At 40.1% G+C, this 21,467-nt stretch overlaps 1 protein-coding gene across 1 annotated transcript in view; it reads right to left on the reverse strand.

Annotated features, from left to right (window-relative positions):
* MCF2L2 (MCF.2 cell line derived transforming sequence-like 2) overlaps positions 1-21,467 on the reverse strand; it is a gene marked incomplete at its 5' end in the record, with an annotated part of 252,251 nt that overhangs the window by 54,582 nt on the left and 176,202 nt on the right. Inside the window, 3 exons of the mRNA XM_039242331.1 lie at positions 1,785-1,854; positions 3,007-3,122; positions 4,143-4,209. Of these exons, the coding sequence (XP_039098262.1) occupies positions 1,785-1,854; positions 3,007-3,122; positions 4,143-4,209 (253 nt within the window). The remainder of the gene's footprint in view (positions 1-1,784; positions 1,855-3,006; positions 3,123-4,142; positions 4,210-21,467) is intronic.

Raw genomic sequence — 21,467 nt, forward strand, 5'->3', positions numbered from 1 at the left:
AAAGCAAACTACTGACAAATGTTATTCTACATAGAGCTTGGCCTCTGGAGCAGGATCTTCCTGGATTCTGCAAGCTATAGAGTCTTCTTAAAACACTTGGGCAGAGCAATATTTCAAAACTCATCTCCATGGAATTCTGCAAATACTATGGAGAAAAGGTCAACTGTTGTGGTAAATAATGGTTGAAGGGCCCACCTTATTAGCTAACAAACACATAGCAGTAGCCAGTTCCCTCAAGGAGCCTCAAAGATTAGGTGGTCATGGTTTTTAATTACTCCATTTGTCCCAGACTAATAACTTTGTGCTTGTGAAGAATTTATTACCTGTATTATGTCTCCAACATCATAAATCATTAGGATTATATGCAGCATTTAAATGCATGCCTGGATTAATGATTTCTGAGGTTTCTCCCAAGATGGAGGACTACAGAAAGCTTTGCAAATTTTTAGGTGAGGAATTCTTCCAGGAAAAGATGTTTTGTCAGCAATTCCCTGGCCATTTCCTTATACTTGGACAGATTTTAAAATAATATCCATTCCCCCTCCCCCAACAGGGTTCAGTCCTTTTCTCAGCCAACAATTTAAATAAGTCTTTGCAGTAATGACATAAGCAACTATAAAATATTTCTAAACTATGAAACTAGATTTGAAATTGGTGGCTCGATGAGTGCAAAATTGCAAAAGAGTATAAAACACTAATAATGCTATAAAAGTAACTCAAAAAAGAAATTAATCAGATTGTATACAAAATTGTTTCTAGTGTATCTTGAATTCTGGCACTTAACGAAAAACCTCTGATGAGGCTGTGGTAGAAAGCCCATCTCGGGCCAAGAAAGGTCCGGAAAGCCAGTAGGAGTGCTGAAGGTTGAAGGCTCTGCCTCTCCATTATGTCAAAGGCCTTGAAACCTGGGGGTTTTGTTTGCTTGCTCTGTTTGTCACAAATACTGCTCTTAGACTTATCAGCCACAATTTGGGTTGTCTAAAATTTTTTCAGTTGTTTGAGCTGTTGTGTCAGGATCACCAAAAAAAAAAAAAGGAAGGGATGAAAAGAAGGGCTAGTTGAGAGAGAGAGAAGAAATGACAGACTTTGAGAGTCAGGGAGCCAGGATCATCTGCATAGTCCTTCCAAGGGAAGAAAGCACTCAGTGGGGAATAGTACTGGGCAGTACATTTCTCTGTGGCAGCTCTTACATAGTGCCACTGGCCCTAACAGCCTATTCACTGCCCAAAGCAGGGGTGCAGAGAGAGTAAGAAGGAAGAGGTGTGGCAGCAGGGAAGGAGAAGTAAGCAGAGGTACGATGTTGTAGGACAGGAAATCAAAAACTGTGTGCTAAGCATAAGAGGGACCATTGATTTAACATATCCTCTGTGTTGTATAAATAAATAAGCAAATAAATAAATAAGTGGAAGAAAATACATTTTCTGAGACTTTTAGTTTAGCATCTCAGTACTTCTCTTGAGAGTGTTAATACAACTTTAGTGAGGAATTTAAACCTGCTGTGTGAGCCTTGTTCGAAAACAGTTAGCTTAGTCATTCAGAGGAGGATCATCTGCTTTGGGAGGGGGACAGTCTTCCATGTCACCAGGCTTTGCAGGAGGCCAGCTGTAAATTGCTCCCACCTGTCATATGAGCTTAAGCAAACTGGACTCCTCCGACCCCTGCTTTGCATTCAAAAGGCATGTGTAACTTTTTAGACCATTGGTGTTTCCATTTGCCTTGCCCCTTACACAGAAAATTAAGGGCTAACTTTAATTTGTTTTGACTTACTGGGAGCACAGACTTACTCTCTTGAGAAAGCAACGTGCCAGAAATTCAGGGTTTTCAGTGCACTTTTCCAATTCTTTTAGAAAAGTCCTAGGGAAAGAAAAGATTAATAATCTTTTAATTTTTTATATGTATAAGGTTAAAACTTTTTAAAAGTGAAATCATATGAGGCTTTAAGAGGTGTTGAGAAAAATGCTGTTTTCCAGGCTTTGTTGCTCTTGACTCATCTTCAACACACAGATTTGGGAGAAAAATATTTTGTGACATTACTAGGATTCCTTGAAACTACCCACAGCTGTCCTGATCATTCTAAGCACTAGCTGTGGATAGACAAGATGCAGCGATGCTCCCTGCTACATGATAATAACATTAATAAGAAGTTCTGCTATTGCTGCCGTTACCGTTAATGTCACTGAGAGCTTAAAGTAAGCCAGGCATAAGCTACATGCTTCATAAACAATATCTCAATTAATCATCCACCAAGCCTTGCAAAGTAGGGTTTCATGAACATGAAAACTGAGATGTAAATAACTTCTCCAGGGAAGGTAGCAGAAATGGGATTTCCATTTCACTTTTGTGTCTGACCAATGGACAGGAGACATGTTTGGGAAACAACTGTGGTTCAATTCACCAAGCAATCTTTTCTTCTCCATCAATTACATGTGTGATTTGGGGTTACTATACTGAGTAAAGAGAGGAAATGAGCTGCAAAATTATCTGTGAAATGAAAGGCTGGGAAGATCATTTCCAAAGTCCCTTCCTCCTCTAATTCTCTAAAAGTCAACACTCAAGCATCCCTGGGCTAAAGGAACAACTTGTTTAACCAGTTGGCATTTTCCAACACCCTAGCTCCCAGCACTACCCTATGACAGTAGGTGTGTGGATGTGTGTCTTGCTCATCTTTGTATTCCCAGTGCTGAACACAGTGCCTGACTCGGTACAAGTCCCACAATGATGCCAATGCATGAATAGATAAATAATCAAAGGAATGCACAAAAGAATATTACCTTAATGCCTGACACCTGGTACCTACTCCATTGGTGCCTTTTCCCTTCTCCCTCAGGAATCTGTGGCCCTTCTTCCCTCCTTCTCATCCCATCTCACCCCTACCAAATCCACTGACTCGGAACTACTTGCTTAAGCCTAGCAATGTTTAAGCATTTGCATTTCCAAATTCTATCAGTCTGATTTCCATCTTTTTTTTACTTTCCATTTTTCCTGATAATTTGAATTATTATATACCTGTTGTGAAATTCATAAAGTTCTCTAATATTCCCAAAGAGAAGCTCCTTGTTATTCTGAAGAACATCTGGAATCAGATGCTTTAGCCAAATAAAATCCATTGGAGTGATATATCCCTGCAGAGGGGGAAACAAGGTAAGTTTTACAGATAGGAACATATCAGAGATTATCTGAATTAGCTACTCCAAGGACCAAAACCTTAATAATAAGGAAATATGGCACACTTATTTCCTGAAAGCCATTTCATCAAATACTTTCTTTTGATATTATGTCCTTCATGTGTCCATCTTCAGAAGAATATGGTTAAATAGCAATTATAATAAAATGACAATTTATAGAAAGAACAAATGTATTTTTTAAATGTTTATGTTATATAAGTCAAGTGTGAAAGCAAAAGACTTACCCATCATTTTACAACCAAATGCAATTACTATTGTTTTACTATATTTCCTTCATGACTTTTTAAAAGCTTAATTTATACAGTTCTAATCACAATACATATATAATTTGTATTCGGTTTTTCCACACGCATTTTAAACTAAGCTTGTAAATTTCTACTTATATTGTTTTTACTTTAATCTTATAGGCATTTTTCAATGTTGCTATATATTATTCAAAATAAGTATTTTTAACAACCGAATATTTCATTTAGCATAAATATCAGACTATTAACCATCCCCTATTTTATTGGAGATTTTGTTTTCTTCTGATATTTTATTATTAAAAAATTCGATTATAACTTTGTACATATAATTTATTTCTCAGGATTTTTCCTTAGGAAAATAGAGAAAAGTCAATTTTCACTCTCAAGTAAAAAATGCTACTTGAAACAATTCTCTCTTATTAAATTATCAAAAACATTCAAATTATCATGTCCATTGTTGGCAACCATAGGGTGAACCTATTGGGCACTGCTAGAGTCAGTATGAATTGGCACAAACCTTGGGAAGTTATTTGGTTACATGGATCAATAGTCATATGAATGTTCTTATTTCTATTGGAAAGATACTTGCGATAGTGTAAGACCTGTACATTGGGTGGGGATTCTAGAGACATATGGCAACTATATCTCTTTGTGCAACAGAATTTCTCTAGTTTGAATACATGCTTAATGTCTACCACTCCAATCTACTTACATCAATTATGCTCTTAATCTCTTTTATATAAATCTCTTCTGTCTCAAGCAAGTCAAGTATAATGCGCCTGAATCACAGCAGCAGTTGGGAATATGAAAGAGAAAGAGAGGGAGGGGAGAGAGGGTTTTTAGAACTCTTAATTTTCTCATCAATACAGTTCCCTTTAGAGGCTTACCTATTCAGATTGTGGTAGTTCATTCTATTCTATTGGATACCCAAGGACAGCTTACAAAACCACACTCTAATCATACTGGCATAAGAAGAAACAGCAAGGATAGAAGACTGTAAATCCATGTGTACAGCCAGTGAATATCCTCTCTTCTGGTGAGCCATCATATGGGGTCAAGAGGGCAGAGATTGTGGAGTCGGAAATGCCAGGTGTGGATCCTTGGTCAGGAAAGCCTGCCCGCCCCCTACATTGTGTGTGTAATTTAGAGATATTCTCTGCAGGTTATGCTGTTTCATTGCTCAGATCAAGATCTTTGACCCACATGGGCGGACTTTGTTGTGCATGGGGTTGGATGGATTCCAGTTATGCTCTTTTTCCCTGGCATCTAGTGTTTCAATAGCTGGTTTCCCCAGCCAACAGACATGACCTCTGTCTGCTTCCCTTGAGGAATTCAGGTGGGGATTGTGGTGGGCAGAATGCTCACTCCAGATTCCTGACCCTGTGTATACACGCACTTCCTCCCAGTTAATTAACTGAACACTAATTTAGGTGCTGCTGTCGAGGGACTTTGCCATTCTGTTCTGCTCCAAATCAGTTAACCTTGAGATAGGTATATTACCTGGCTGGGCTTTCCTAGTCTCGTGAACTTATCAGATCTGGGTCTAGAAGTCAGAAAGACTGGAAGCATGAGAAATATATAACACAAGGGAGGCTGTCCTTGGCTGGCTCTGGAGATGGAAGAGGCCATGTGGCAAGTAACATAGGCTGCCTCTAGGGGCTGAGAGTGGCCCCTAGTTAATAACCAGCAAGGAAACCAGAGCTTTAGTACCTCATTTGCAAGGAACTGAGTTCTCCTACATCCACATCAACTTAGAAGAGGAAACCGAGCACGGCTGACTAACTTTATTTTAGCTCTGTAGTAACTGAGCAAAAAGCCAGTCATGCTGGGCCTGGGCTATTGGCCCTGGAAACTGTGAGATGCTAAGTTTGTGGTCATTTTTTATGCAGCAATAGAAAACTAATAGAAAGACTGAAGCCAGTCCCCACATCTCTCTCCAGAGAGACTGTTCTCTTTTTCTTCTCAGACACTTTTTTTAGGGGCTTTCTTTCAGGTCTCCAAGTGAGTTAGTGTTTGTACAGGTGATCATGTGTACAATATATACATTTATGGTTTCCAGTGAACTGTTGGTAGGTTATCTATTAAAAGGTAACGTATCCCAGTAATAACTCTGACATCAACCATAGCAACATTTTTCTACATATGTCTCCTGAGGCAAGGAAAATGAAAGCAAAAATAAACTATTGGGACTATATCCAAATAAAAAGCTTCTGCATAGCAAAGAAAATAATCAACAGGACTAAAAGGCAATCTACTGAATGAGAGAAGATGTTTGCAAATGACATATCCTGTAAAGGGGCAGTATCCAAAAAACAAAGAACTTATACAGCTCAACACCAAAAAATGGACAGAAGACATGAACAAACATTCCTCCAAGGAAGACATACAGATGGCAAACAGACACATGAAAAGATGCTCAACATCACTCATTGATGATCAGGGAAATACAAATCAAAAGTACAATGAAGTATCATCTCACACCTGTCAGAATGGCTAAAATAAAAAAGAAACAAGTGTTGGTGAGTATGTGAAGAAAAAGGAGCCCTTGTGCAGTGTTGATGGAAATGCAAACTGGTGCAGCCACTCTGAAAACCAGTGTGGAGTTTCCTCAAAAAATTAAGAATAGAACTACCATATGATCCATTAATTCCACTCCTGGGTATTTACCTAAAGAATATGAAAACACTAATTCAAAAAGATATGCATCCCTATGTTTATAGCAGCATTATTTACAATAGCCAAATTATGGAAGCAGCCCAAGTGTCCATTGATAGATGGATGGATATAGAAGATGTGGTATATATATAAGTGGAATATTATTTAGCCATAAAAAAGAATGAGATATTGCCATCTGCAACAAGATGGATGGATCTAGAAGTATGATGCTAAGTGAAAAAAGTCAGTCAGAGAAAGCTAAATACCATATGATCTCACTCAGATGTGGAATTTAAGAAACAAAACAAATGAACAAAGAAAAGAAAAAGACAAACCAAAAAACAGATTCTTAACTCTAGAGAATAAAGTGATGCTTACCGGAGGGAAGGTCTTAGGGGAAATAAGTGAACCAGATGAAAAGTACATTTATCATGGTGAGCACTGAGTAATGTATAGAATTGTCGAATCACTATATTATACGCATGAAACTAATATAACACTGTATGTTAACTATTCTGGAATTAAAATATAAATAAATAAACAAACAAATAAGTAAAGCTGAACTAAAACACACACACAAAATAAATTAGAAAAATAAATAAATAAACGGTAGTCTATCCCAGTAAAGGGCTTCTTTTTCTCTCATAAAATGGATATGGTAAGGGACAAATAATCAAAGGCCACACAGTTTACACAAATATAAAAATGACTATTAGTCTCATGAAAAAAATGTTCAAAGCACACTAATCCAACAAAGGCATAATAAATTACAACACAATAATTTCAACTACTAGAATAGGAGAAATTTCAAATCTCAAACGGAGACTGACAGGTAAGAATGTGGAAACACTCTAGAGAATATTGACAGAAGTGTAACTGTGTGCAAGATAACCTGGAAAGATCTCATCAAACCTTAAAACACATGCTCCTTGATTCAGTAATTTCATTTCTAAGAATGTTCATTATTTGTAATTATTTACACTTCAACAACAAACAGATATAAATTGGAAATTATATGTTCATCAATAAATTATGGTACAGCTATATAATGAAATGGCATGCAGTTTTAAAAAAAAAAGAATGAGGCTGACTGAGTCATGGCAGTATGATACAGTCCTAGTATATTAAGTAAATTAAAAAAACCTGTAAGATGAGGAACAATATACATAGTATTACTATGTAAAAATGAGTACATATACATATATTATATGTATATATATACAGTATATATATGTGTGTGTATATATATATATACATATATATATAATTGTACATGCTTAGAAAATTCATGCAAATAGGGGTGCCTGGGTGGCTCAGTCGGTTAAGTGTCCGGCTTTTGGTTTTGGGTCAGGTCATGATCTCATGCTGACAGCACGGAGCCTGGCTGGTATTCTCTCTCTCCCTCTCTTCTCTGTCCCTCCTCTGCTGTCTCTGTCTCTCAAAATAAATAAACTTAAAAAAATTCATGCAAAGAAACTTAAGACATTATTAATAGTGATTGCTTTTCGAGAGTTGTACTGAAGTCTAGAAAACAGGAGGAAACTTTTTTACATTTTACTCTACACCCTTCTACAAACTTTAATTTAAAAAAATGTTACCAGTTTTATAATTAAAAAAAAATGGTTTACATGACATGAATGTTACTGGAGTTTTTGACATATAAACTCCATTAGAGAGATATAAATAAAATCTACAACTTACATATTTTATAGCTCAACAATCATCTCTTCTTAAAATGACAATTTTTGTATCTATTTATAAATGCTTATTATAAGACAAGATTGATAAAGGATAGTCACTGACAGAGGATACAATTTCAAGAAGTATACACACTTTAAGATCATACTTAGCTAACAAAGTCACTAAGAAGTTCTTTTGCTTTTTACAATCATCCTAAAATGATAGTAGCTGCTATGTATATTGGATAGATACCAATCTATTCCATGAGCCATAGCATTAAGTAGGACCACAACAACCTTTCACAGAAAACCAGAGTATAGCCAGCCTCTTAAGCCCTTATGAAGCCCTGGGCTTAAACAACTTGGCAGGTCTGTTTAAAGACGTATTGACAATTAAATGAAGTCAGAAGACAGATATAACTAGGTGGGGGACAGAAATCAATTTTATCACTCAAGAGTTACATAAGAACTCAGAGTTTTTGGGAATCTGACACAAGAAAATATTCACAACGCAGAAGGAAAAAAAATTGCTTGTCAGGTCATGTCCCAGTTTACAGTTTGGAAAGAGTCTAGAGATCTCATCCAATTGTTTCATTTTACTAGTTGGAGTGCAATGGATAAAACTACAGTGATAGGGGTCCCCTGAACACCGTCAGCCCAGATTTTAGTACAGATATTTTTTTTAAATAGCCTTCACACCACTGTTAACCCATTCTTTTTTTCTCTCCTTTTATAAAATAACTTTCTAAACTAGGAGAAAATTTACGATTCTTGTTGATTGCCTGATTTATGATTCCAAAGCACATAATTTTGTTCATAGAAAAGACTCTCAAGGATTTAACATCTCAAGTCATCAACCATGTATAATGTAGATGAAGAACACACAACAATGAAAGTACTTAAGTCATAAAAAACCTTTAAACACCTAGAGCAATTTATGTCCTGATGGATATCTATCCAGAGGTAGAGCACTCTAATTAGGGCACCAAATGGAACTGACCATGCCAGATCTGCTTGCGGTAATGTACTCCACACTAGCGTACATTCCGGCACTTAGTTTTACATTTAAAAGTGGATCTCCCCCTGCCCCCAAGCCTTATGTCATTAAAGAAGAAATGGAGGGATAATGTGTTGTAAGGGACTGTTTCCTCTCTGAAGCCATATTATAAGTTAGTATAAAAATAGAGCTTTGGATATCTGTTTCCATTCTGTATGATACCTCATGTTTGTGTGTGTGTGTGTGTGTGTGTGTGTGTGTGTGTGTGTGTGTTTTATCAGATGACACTGTAACCAAGGGGCAAGAACGGAACCTTTTTAAAAAACTGAATGCAGGAGTGCCTGGGTGGCTCAGTTGATTAACAGTCTGACTTGGCTCAGGTCTCACAGTTCATGAATTCAAGCCCCACATCATGCTCTGTGCTGACGGCTCAGAACCTGGAGCCTGCTTTGGATTCTGTGTCTCCCTCTCTCTCTGCCCCTCCCCCGCTCAAGCTCTGTCTCTGTCTCTCTCTCTCTCTCTGTCTCTCTCTCTCTCTCAAATAAATAAATATTAAAAAGTTAAAAAGAAAACTCAATGCAACCCTATTTTATAAGCAAGATCATTAAAGTACATAAATGTTATTAGGATTTCCTGATAAGTTCCTTCTTTGTCCATGCATTCTAATCTCTTCCCCCCTTTTTAAAAATTATTTTTCAAGTTTTATTTTTATTTGCTTTGAGATAGAGAGCACACACAAGGGAGGGGCAGAGAGAGAAGGAGAGAGAGAATCCCAAGCAGGCTTTGCGCTATCAACTATCAGCGCAGAGCCTGACACGGGGCTCAAACTCATGAACAACAAGATCACAACCTAAGCCAAAGTCAGATGTTTAACTGACTGAGCCACCCAGGTGCCACTGTTTCCCTCTTCTAACCATTGCCTTTCATTTCCCACCTCCCCATTTCCCAGCTCTCCAATAGAAAAGCATCCTTTTGAAAATTAGCCTGTCCCAGAGTTTGCCATCAAGAGTTTTTGCTTCTGCATGGCAAAGGAAACAATCCATAAAACTAATAGGCAACCAATGGAATGGGAAAAGATAGTTGCAAATTACATATCAGATAAAGGGTTAATATCCAAAATCTATAAGGAACTCACCAAAATCCACACCTGAAAAACAAACAACCCAGTGAAGAAATGGGCAGAAGACATGAACAGACACTTCTCCAAAGAGGACATCCAGATGGCCAACAGACACATGAAACGATGCTCAGCATCCCTCCTCATCAGGGAAATACAAATCAAAACCACTCTGAGATACCACCTCACGCCAGTCAGAGTGGCTAAAATGAGCAAATCAGAGAACTCTAGATGCTGGCGAGGATGTGGAGAAACGGGCACCCTCCTACACTGTTGGTGGGAATGTCAACTGGTGCAGCCCCTCTGGAAAACAGTGTGGAGGTTCCTTAAAAAATTAACAATAGAACTCCCCTATGACCCAGCAATAGCACTGCTAGGAATTTACCCAAGGGATATAGGAATGCTGATGTATAGGAGCACATGTACCCCAATGTTCATAGCAGCACTCTCAACAATAGCCAAAATATGGAAAGAGCCTAAGTGTGTATCAACAGACGAATGGATCAAGAAGATGTGGTTCATCTATATGATGGAATATTACATGGCAATGAGAAAGAATGAAATCTGGCCATGTGTAGCAACATGGATGGACCTTGAGGGTGTTATGCTGGGCGAAATAAGTCAGGCAGAGGACAAATACCATGTTTGCATGTATAGGAGGATTAGGAGGAGCTTAACAGAGGACCATGGGGGAGAAGAAGGGGGGAAATAGTGGGGGAAAGGGAGAGAGGCAAACCATGAGAGACTCTTGAATGCTGAGAACAAACTGAGTACTGATGGGTGTGGGGGTGGGAGGGGGGAGATGGGCATGGAGGAGGGCACTTGTGGGGATGAGCACTGGGTGTTATATGGAAACCAACTTGACAATAAGGTATTTGTAAAAGAAAAAAAAAGAGTTTTTATTTACTCTTGGTATAATAGATAACAATGCACACATCAGAAATTATTATAGATTCTCACTTTTTAAAAGTTAGTTTTCATCTAAACCTTTTACCAAGTTGAAAGAACTTTTCTTTTTTCTTTCTTTTTTTTTTTTTAATTTTAGAGAGAAGAGAGCATGCAAGCCAGGGAGGAGGGACAGAGGAAGAGAGGGAGAGAAAGAGAGAGAATCCCAAGCAGCTCCATGCTCAGTGTGGAGCCTGATGCAGGGCTCCATCTCATGACCTTGGGATCATGACCTTAGTTGAAATCAAGAGTCAGACACTCAACCGACTGAGCCATGTGGGCAACTCTGAAGGGACTATTCTTATCCTTCTCAAACTCTACAGCATCTGCCATAATGGATACTCACCTTCTTACACCATTTTCTTCCTTTGGTTTCTCTTTCTTATTTAATCTTCATTTACCACCTACCTTTCAGTTTCTTCTCTATTCTCTCCTTGCTTCATCTTTCTCCTGTCTAATGCTGCTCCCAAAGGTCTGAACTCAGGTTCCCAGGCCTTCCTTCCTCTTCTCTCGTGCTATTGACCCCACATCATTATCTGCCTCCCAGACCTGTGGTTATGCTCAAGCTCATGTTGCCAGTACACACCTGGATGTCTCCCAGACACCTCAGTCACCTCAGGTTGAAGCAGAACTCATTAGACAGAAGCAGCATGAATATCAGTGGAACTGCCATCTCCTAGGGTCCCTAAAACATAGTTGTCATTTCAAACTCCTCCCTACCATTATTGCTTATATACTCAATCTGTCACCAAGCCTCATCATTTCACTTCTCAACATGCCTCTTGGAGTCACTGCTTAGTCTCCATTTTTCGTATGGCCGGTAGAAAGCAAGCTCTCCATTCATCTCACCTCGAATGTACTCTTGACAGCTCCCCTTGCCTCTGAGGTCTCCCTCCCATTAGTCTATTTGTAGACCACTAGTCTATGCCCTCCATAAAGTTCCATTTTCTTCATACCATCATTCCCCCGCTTCAAAAACTTAAAATCCCCTCCAATTGCCCACAATTGCCAGTGTTCCTTCCGGGATTTCAAGACTCCATTCATGTGATACAAATCTACTTAGGGAGCTTGTTCTAAAGGTAAATCCAGACCTGCAGATCCAGAATGGGGGGTAATGGGTGGGAGCTATAGGAGGAATCTGTAATTTGCATAAACACTCCAGACAATCTAATGCAGATGTTCTGCTATTCAAATAAGTAACACTGATCTGACCCACTCCTTTTACCCACCTCCTCCCCCCGCCATTAGTTAGCCCAGTGTTATTACTTTACATCCCGTTCAAATTCTTTTTTTTAAGTCTTTTATTTTTTTATTTTAGAGACTGAGACTATGCACATGAAAAGTAGGGGGAAGAGAAGGGGAGAGTGGGGGGAGAGAGGGAGGGGAAGAGAGAGAGAGAGAGAGAGAGAGAGAATCTTAAGGAGGCTCCACGCTCAGCACAGAGCCCAATGCAGGGCTTGATCCCACAACCCTGGGATCATGGCCTGAGCTGAATAAAGAGTCAGACACTCAAATGACTGAGCCACCCAGGCACCGTGTTGAATTCTAATCATTCTTGAAAACTCAGTTCCAGTCTTCCCTTTTCCATGAAAATGCATTCTAATGCCTTCATATGAAATTGGTACCACAGTCTTGTCCTCACTTCCCAGGCAAAAACTGTTAGATCCATTTACCAATCATTTATTGGTTCCTTACTATGAGCCAGGCACCATTACTGGCACTTGGGCTCGAGAAATGTAACATAGTCCTAGGCCTTAGTTCATAGTCTAGAGGCAGAAGACAAGAAAGTCAATGGTTACAATACAGTGTGGTAAGGTATCAGATAGTGAGAGGAGTTAGGTGCAGAGGAGGGGACAAAATTAAGCCAAGGATAGCAGGAGACACTGCCAATTTTGAGTTGAGTGATGTTTAAGCTGAATTTAAAAAAGCAAGCAAGCAAAGAAAAATATTTGGAAGAAGTGTGTCCTAGGCTGAGGGGAACAGCATAGAGGAGAAAGCAGAGGTGAGAGATATATGATCTACCAGTACTTGTAAATTCTTTGGTGGGGTTGGTCAATAGTCTAGCAGGCTCATAAAATGTCAGAAACATATATAAGCTTAAAGACCATTCAATTCATCCTTATTTTGCAGATGAAAAAACAAGAGGCCCAGAGCCACAAAGTGACTTGCTGAAGATCCACTACTTTGGCAAAGCCAATGTTCTTCACAAGATGTTATGCTGCCTCTCTTTACCTATGTTTGGGGTGCATCCAAAGTCCTGTTTGATTACTAAATACTAAATAAAATACAAATTTAAAATGAAACTAGCATGCCGTTATAAAAATACTGGGTTTTAGTACATTAGATTTTTAAGTTTATTTCTATCTTGAATATAGAGGGTGACCTTGAGCCAAGTCACTTTCTTTCCCAGGGTGTCACCCATTTCTTTATGTGTCAAAAGGCTGAATTAGATAATCTTGAGTATCCCTGCTGGGCTCTCAAATTTTATTTTCTAAATATATTGTCATTTCTAATAAAACCTATGATGTGGTCTTTGTCCTAATCACACCTCACTTTTCATGCAGAAATGAAACAAAGCTTGTAAGACTTTTCCCACACTCACATCCTTGAGGGGCTCAATAGCTGGTGTGTAACTGGAAAGTGCACCAAGACTGCAAGAAGAAGGGGAATCAATATGGACTGGAGATGTTCTGGAGAAAGTGAAATCTGAACTGTCCTCTGTAAGAGGTGAGGGATTGGCCAGGAAGACAGAGGGCTGTTCCAAGAAGAAGGAAACATGAGCAGGGTCTAGGAGTTCTGACTACATGAGGGCCTTGTGTGAACCATGCTGCTGGGTCAGGGGCTGATGGGGAGCGAGGGGGGCTTGAGGGGGATCCCAGATGAAGAAGATGGTTGTCCTGCCAGGCTACAGTGTAGACTCGATGCGGGAGCCCAGGGGAAGGTACAGGAGATTCATTTGGTCGGCAGAGCAGGCAACTCTCCAGGAGTCCTTTTCACGAAGCACAGGATGGGCCCTGAGGGTTCTGACTTAGGAGAAGATGTTTTTAGTTCTACATCTTTCTTCTGTTTCGATTAGGTGTTCCGTAATTACACAATACATTCTCAGAATGTAAATGGCAGCAACATGGACACCACAGACCCATAGAGTGATCACGTTGAAACCAATTTTTTTTAAGCATTAAAAAAAAAATGTCTGATGAATACAAACACTTCCCTGGCTTCTGGAAGGCTAAAAGTTTAGAGACTCTTGCTCTGTTGGTGATGTGACATTTGTTCCCTCTTCTGTGTATCTGTTTCTATATCTTTTCTTATGTCCATTGGATCTGACCTCACTACTCTGATGTATTTAGAATATACTACCTCGAATTCTTTTTGGAAGAGGGTGGGGCACAAATAAATTATTATTAAAGTTCATTTAGGTGGATGCTTGTTTTTTGATATCACATAATAAATAACAACAAAGGAATTTCACACATACTGCACTTCTTAAAAGAGAGATTGATTATAAACACAATCTCATTAATGCTAATTCAAGTTAACAATCCTGCATTTGTATAGCATTTTAGGGATTATAGATTTTTTTAAATTGTGGTAAGATATATATAACATAAATTTACCATTTAAACACCCATTAAGTGTACAAGTCAGTAGTATTAAGTACATTTACAATGTTGGGCAGCCATCACTACACAGTTTCAATCATCCATAACTAAAACTCTGTATCGATTTTTTTAATTTTTATTTATTTTTGAGAGAGAGAGAGAGACAGAGCACTAACAGGGGAGGGGTAGAGAGAGAGGGAGATCCAGAATCTCAAGCAGGCTCCAGGCTCTGAGCTGTCAGCACAGAGCCCTATGCAGGGCTCGAACCCATTAATTGTGAGATCATGACCTGAGCTGAAGCCGGATGCTTAACTGACTGAGCCACCCAGGTGCCCCAAAATTCTGTATCTGTTAAACACTGACTCTCCATTCCTCCCAACCTCCCCCAGTCCACAGTAACCTCTATTCCATTTTCTGTCCCCAAGAGTTTGCCTATTCTGGATACCTTGTTTGAACATGGAATCAGACAACATACAACGTTTGTCCTTTTCTGCCTGGCTTATTTCACTTAGCATAGTGTTTTAAAGTTCACCCATGTTGTAGCATTTGTCAGAATTTCATTCCTGTTTATGGCTGAATATCTTTCATTGTTTGTATATACTACATTTTGTTTATCTTTTCATCTGTTGATGGATACTTCGGTTGTTTTCATCTGTGGCTCTTGTGAACGATGCTGCTATGAACATTGGTGTGCAACTCTCTGTTTGAGTCTCTGCTTTCAGTTCTTTTAGGTATATACCCACAAGTGAAAATGCTGGGTCATATGATAATTCTATTTTTACCTTTTTGAAGAACCACCAGACTGTGTCCCATAGCAACTATACCATTTGACATTCCCACCAGCAATGCACCAGGGCCCCAATTTCTCCACATCCTTGTTAACACTTGTTATTTTCCCTTTTTTAAATGGTCGAATGGCCATCCCCCCTTCCCCCCACATCCATCAGTCCTCAGTTTTTGTCAGCATTCAAGAGTCTCTCATGGGGGGGGGGGATGGGCATAGAGGAGGACACTTGTGGGGATGAGCACTGAGTGTTATGTGGAAACTAATTTGACAATAAACTATTTGTAAAAAATAAAAATAAAAAAAAATAAATGGTCAAATGGGTGTGAAGTAGAGTTGTTTTTCTTAATGTGTGTATTACATTCCTTGATCCATTCAACACCTGACAAAGAGCCCCTCCAGGGTATTTGTCCTGTCTTGTTTATCTTTGTCCCCCTTGCCTTATAAATAGGTAAGTTCTCAATAAATGTTTATTGAATGGATGAATGATAGATTTTAGGAATAGCTCACTCTGTGAGCAAGAGTAGGTACTCATTGTTATTCTCATTTCACAGAAGAGGAAATTGGGACCCAAAGCATTAAGTGACTTGATTGAGGTCAAATTGCTGGCTAGGTGCTGCCACCAAGGTCAAGTTCAGGCCCTCTAGCTTTAAAACTAGTAATGGGGAACTGATATGCCAAGGGTGAATGTCAGTCCACTAAAATAGTACTCAATATTCTGACTCTGTAGCATAGCTCCATAAATGACAGGGCCCATACAGTGAGGACACAGGTAAGCAGGTTAGAGAAAAAGGGCTGTGCAGGCCATTATCTGTTAATGTGTGAGATTCAAGAAATCTCAGAGCTATGGTGCACAGACACACCTGCAATCCAAACATAACAAGTCATCTTGTGGGAGATTTCTGGTACACGAAGGAGATTCCTGGAACACTGTTGATAGGAAACCATTATTACTTAATGGGAGAGGATAGTACTGGTATTAACTCCAACAGGAATATCGATGTAACTTAATAATTTTCACTGCTAATAAGCTTCTACCTCATGCAAACAAAGAGAAGTCTATTGCAAAAAAGAGATTCCCAAAGGTAAAATACATGTGTATAAAATAAATTAAAAAGATTTAAAAAAAAAAAAACCCATGAGAAAAGACACACTGCTTTCCTTGCCTTATGTTCCTCTTTTGCAGAACTCTTCTTATCTTGATCTACCTAGCAGATATCCCATTATTCTATTAATCCCTTTCTTCCTGAGAGGGTTTATTTGTTTGTGTAATTAGTTTTTAAGTTTATTTATTTATTTTTGAGAGAGAGAGAAAACACAAGTGGAATAGGGACAGAGAGAGAGAAAGAGAATATCAAGCAGGCTCCATACTGTCAGCGTGGAGCCCAGTGCAGGTCTTGAACACACAAACCATGAGATCATGACCTGAGCCAAAGTTGGATGCTTAACCGACTGAGCCACCTAGACGCCCCTATGTATGTATGCATGCATGTATGTATGTATTTGTTTGATATGGTAGGAACATATCTCTCAGAGATATTGCTCTCTCTTTCCAGTATTCCTTAGCCTTATATCTGCAGGGTCAAATAGGTGTTGATAGTGGGCTTTATGACCTTATACCATCAGACCAACCAAGAATGACTCATGAAATTATGTTGTTTCAGATTACATGATTTACCAAGGACTTTAGAACTGGCCATTTGGAAGTGCTGTTATAAGAAAAATCTCAGTATAAAAAAACTATTTCTAACTCTTAATGGACCACTTATTTTAAGTAATATTCAATAAAAATCTCAGGCAGGCTTATAACTATCTTTTCGAATTGGTTTGAATGGGATTTGAACCCCATATTTTCCATAGAGCAGGCAATGAGCACTTCGTAATTATTAACTATTAAGAAAAGAGAAATAAGGAATTATGTTTTAATTGTCCCTTAAATATCAGCACAACAAAACTTAATTAAGTACAAAATCTTTAACACAAATGACTGCATCTGGGACAGGCATGTCGTCTTCTATATTATAGCCAATAACTATTTTCTGAACATTTCCATGCTCTGTATTTTTCTTCTTTTCCTCTGTATCAGCCCATCATGGACACAAGTCATTTGCTCGGTGTAGATAGCTCTGGCAAGGCTGCTGCCAGTTGTCTTTTTAAATATAAGTGATAACCAGACAGCATTCAAGATTGTCCCTCCACAAATGTCACTCATTCACTCAATTTGGATATGTCCCCCTGAATAGGAAAAGGAGGTGGAGTGAGAGGCAGCCCCTTGAAACTTGAACTTGCACAGAACCCCATAGGAGTTGGGAGTGTGGAGTAGATGTCAGTCATATCTGCAGGTGGGGATGGGAGAAGAAATGCTGAGCAATCCATTGTCAGGGAGTGGTACTGAGTCACTGGCACAGGGGCTGTCTGAGCATTGGCAGCATGGAGGGAAAACCTGTCCCAACTTCACTCCTAACCCCCAATCCTCTCCCTGATCCCCTTCCCCAGTGAGGCTTACCCTATCAGCTCTACTGGGCCAATGAAGGTCCCAGTGAGCAGGGCCTGCCTCCAAGACTGCTCCTATCCCTGTGAGGCCCCTAATGAGAGTTAGATGAGCACATGAGAGATGCCCTTGTGCATTGATGTGGAAGGAGATGATCACTAAGTTCAGGGCGTGGGGGAGGCTTCCCCAGTGCAGAGAAGAAGAGAAAAGAACAAGATGGGTTCTGAGAATGGCTGCATATGAGGACTGCTGTGTGCCATGAGTTAGTTCCCTTTATCTTCCAGTTCTGGGTGTACCTACAATGGTTTCATCCACCTGCCAAGGTCCTGGAACTGAGGAAGGATGCCAAATGGTGCCAAACCACAGGAGCAGAGGCAAGAGCTGTAGGAAAGGCACTAGTATACCTCCAGTGTCTGCTTTTGGGCCTTGATGGCATCAAGGGAGAAGTACACTAGGGCCATTGTACTGTTTCATCTTCGTGGCACGAGAGCCTGAACATTTGTTGAATGTGGGAAACATTCAGCAAAAACTCAGCTTGATTGGCAGTTAATACATATTCGCTCTGTGCAAGGCATTGTGGGAGGTTCTGCAAGGGAACTGGAGATGAGCAGGATGTGGTCTCTGCCCTCAAGCGGCCTGAGGACTAAGAGTAGGGAAAACAGATCCACAGACAATTTCTACAGAGACAAAATACCATTGACTGTTACTAACATGCCACTCATTGGGCTTGGTCCACTGATGGGAAAGAACAGGATTCTGGCCTTTGGAGCATTCAAGCCCCATCCATTAACCAGCTCATTAGTGTGCATTTGGATATTCCATTCCATACATGCTCAGCTGAAGACTTATGTGACACATTTGAGTGGAGAAACTCAAGTTTGGAGCCCCAAATCTAGACTACAAATATAAATCAGGCATTAAAGGCAATGGATGGGATGACCGAGGATCAAGTGTTGAGAGAAAAGAAACCTAGAAGGATATGTGTGGGGTGGGAGGAGGCTGGCGGGCAGTAAGGGAGGGGAGGCAGCAAGGAGATGCTGCATTATATTAATGGGTGATGCTGTATTAACAGAAAATGTGTTTCTGGAGATGTTTAAGAAACAAGCAAGTCCTTTTAGAGCAATTATGGAATGCAGCATGAAGAGCCTCTGCTGGCTCTTGGTGTGAGAGGAGCTTTCTGCAGCTTGGGGTGGGCATGAGTATGACGGTTGTCCACACAGCCTGTGCTGTGGCGGGGCCAGTGCTCAGCACTCCATGCATGTGATTGCTTTTGTATTAGGTCCTCACAGGACCCATCCAAGTAGGAATACTGTGGGGTGCTGAGAAGTTGAGTCCCTTGCTCAGATCCTGTGGTGGGCAGGGAGTGAAGTCAGGCCCATCTCTCTAGCAGCCCAGGCCTCATACACTCTGGCTGGTTTCTGAACATGCAGCCTGTAGGGTGTCTGAATTCATAGAACAGTATCTATATAGGGTCTGTGAGAAAATTTCCTGTCTAACGGAGTCCAGAAGTTACAAATTTAAGCTGGATGAGTCAAACCTGGCGTATGTCCATATGTTTCAGCTGTGTTAGGCATTAAGCCAGTCAGTTATCAAATATGTTTCTGCTTTCCTGATTTCAGTTGATACTCACTCATCTCTTCTTCTAGTCTCTTTTGGTTGTACCATGCCCCAGGTTCTCTTGAACGCAGGTCTCATTCTTCCTTACGCATGCATGACTAATGATAATGCCCTGCCCCCTATCCTCTGGTCCTCTCTCCTACATCTGCTTCCCCTCTGCTTTATCTCTGCCTATCTTGCCCCTTCTATAGCTAACATGCCTGAGTGGCTCAGTCAGTTAAGCATTGGACTCTTGATTTCAGCTCAGTTCTGTGAGATCAAGCCTGGAGTCTGCACTGACAGCAAGGAGCCTGCGTGGGATTCTCTTTCTTCCTTTTAGCCGCACATTCTATCTCAAAATAAATAAATAAATTAAAAAAAAAATCTAACATGCAAACTGCAATTCTTCCAAGTTTACCTTCTTGATGTTACAGTACCTTTTCTAGTACTTTGCATAGTTCTCTAGTGCTTATTTCTGATAGAAAGATTTAAAGTCATTTATAAATCTCATCATAATGGTCTTTGTTCAGTTATTGTGGATACTGAGGACATGGTGGCGACACTGTCCTTCATGCTGGTCAAATCAGCATCATCACTATCATTAAATTTTATTTCCAACTAATTTCAGAATTTTCACACATTCCCTCCCATTGAAAGAAACATGAATACTTTGTTCTATATCATCAAGTCCATCATCCTCTTCCTCTCCCTGTGGGGTGGGACAGCGAACCAGCCTACTGCAGGAAATCATCCCAGAGGGCAAAGGAAACTTCCAGGCTGCTGCCCTCTTCACTGTGCGGTGTGTGGTGTGTGTGGCTGGGAGGGGGACCAGGGCAGGTGTCACTCTGGTGAGCCCCATCTCTCATCCACATCCTCTCCCCTGCCCCCACCTCAAGCCACACATCCTCTTACTAACCTCCTACTCACTTTTGAAATAATCTGTCCGGGGTGTCCATCTGTAAATAGGATGATATATATGATTTTTATATGTGTTTTTCAATGTTTGAGTCAGTTTGCATTTCAACACGTGGAACACATGTGTTGACACATATGTATGTGGATCTGGTTCCAAATGACCTGAAAAGTATATAATGGTAATTGAACATTTGCACATAAATAAAACATACACATATGATAGCTGGGGGCGGGGAGAGATTGTATGTGGAACACAGTCAGGGTTTTATTTCCCGTAGACAAAGAAGGGAGGCGATTTGCATTGTAATAACAGCGAATCAGCTTATGTATGGATCACTGTCAGTGACTCTCTTACAAATCACACTGTATTAATATTTCTGTGTGGGGTCTGACATGCATATGGCACTATGCTCTTAGCAGTGCCGAGCCATGCTCTCTATATAGGTAATATATGAAAAGAATTGCATGGTTGAAGGCTTAAGGACAGCAATTATAAAACTTCCTAAAAATCTAGTCTCAAATATACAATGTTGTGTTTACACTTTCAAACTCTGCTTCAGTAATTTTAACCCATTACCGGATTTATTCCTCTTACAATAAAAAAAATCTAAAGGTTTTATTTTACGGAAGTATTTGGGTTAATCTTTTGTTTTCTGTCACGTTCTGAAATATGTACAATTAGGAAATCATTCAAAATATTACCTGTTAAATGATAACGTTTGTTCTATTAGGAGGAGGCCAGAACATTTGGGGGGCAGGAAACCAAACCCAAACTTAATAATCTCTTTCCTTATTAGAAATTTATATTCTCCTGATTTTGTCTAGTTACATGCATTGAGTATTTTGAGAGGGGAGAAACTATTCAAAGGGGGCATTCCCGAGGATTCTGATTCACAGTCCATCATCTGAGTAAATGATCGCAATTAACTGAGGATGGGGGTTGGGCACTTCCTGGAGCTGTTGCACACCAACGGGAACAGATTTGGGCGGGACCCATCACCTTCACCAACATGCGGCGTTGGTGGGAGAGGCGGAGGCCAGGCTCCGCTGTGTCAGTGACACTAAAAAGGTGGAGGAAACGCGCTCGGACACCGCCTCGGGGGAGACTCGGGGCTGCCGCGCCCCCGCCCTCCGCCGGGAGCCCCTGATTGGGTCCTCCCGAATCTCCCGGCTCCAGCCCGCACCCTCCCGGGAAGGTAGCGGAGTCCAGTCCTCGCCCCATATTTAAAGCCGTCAAGATTTGTTTCTGAGACCAC

The sequence above is a fragment of the Hyaena hyaena genome, unplaced genomic scaffold, assembly GCF_003009895.1.
Source record: "Hyaena hyaena isolate Hyena2069 unplaced genomic scaffold, ASM300989v1 scaffold_213, whole genome shotgun sequence".
Lineage (NCBI taxonomy): Eukaryota > Metazoa > Chordata > Mammalia > Carnivora > Hyaenidae > Hyaena > Hyaena hyaena.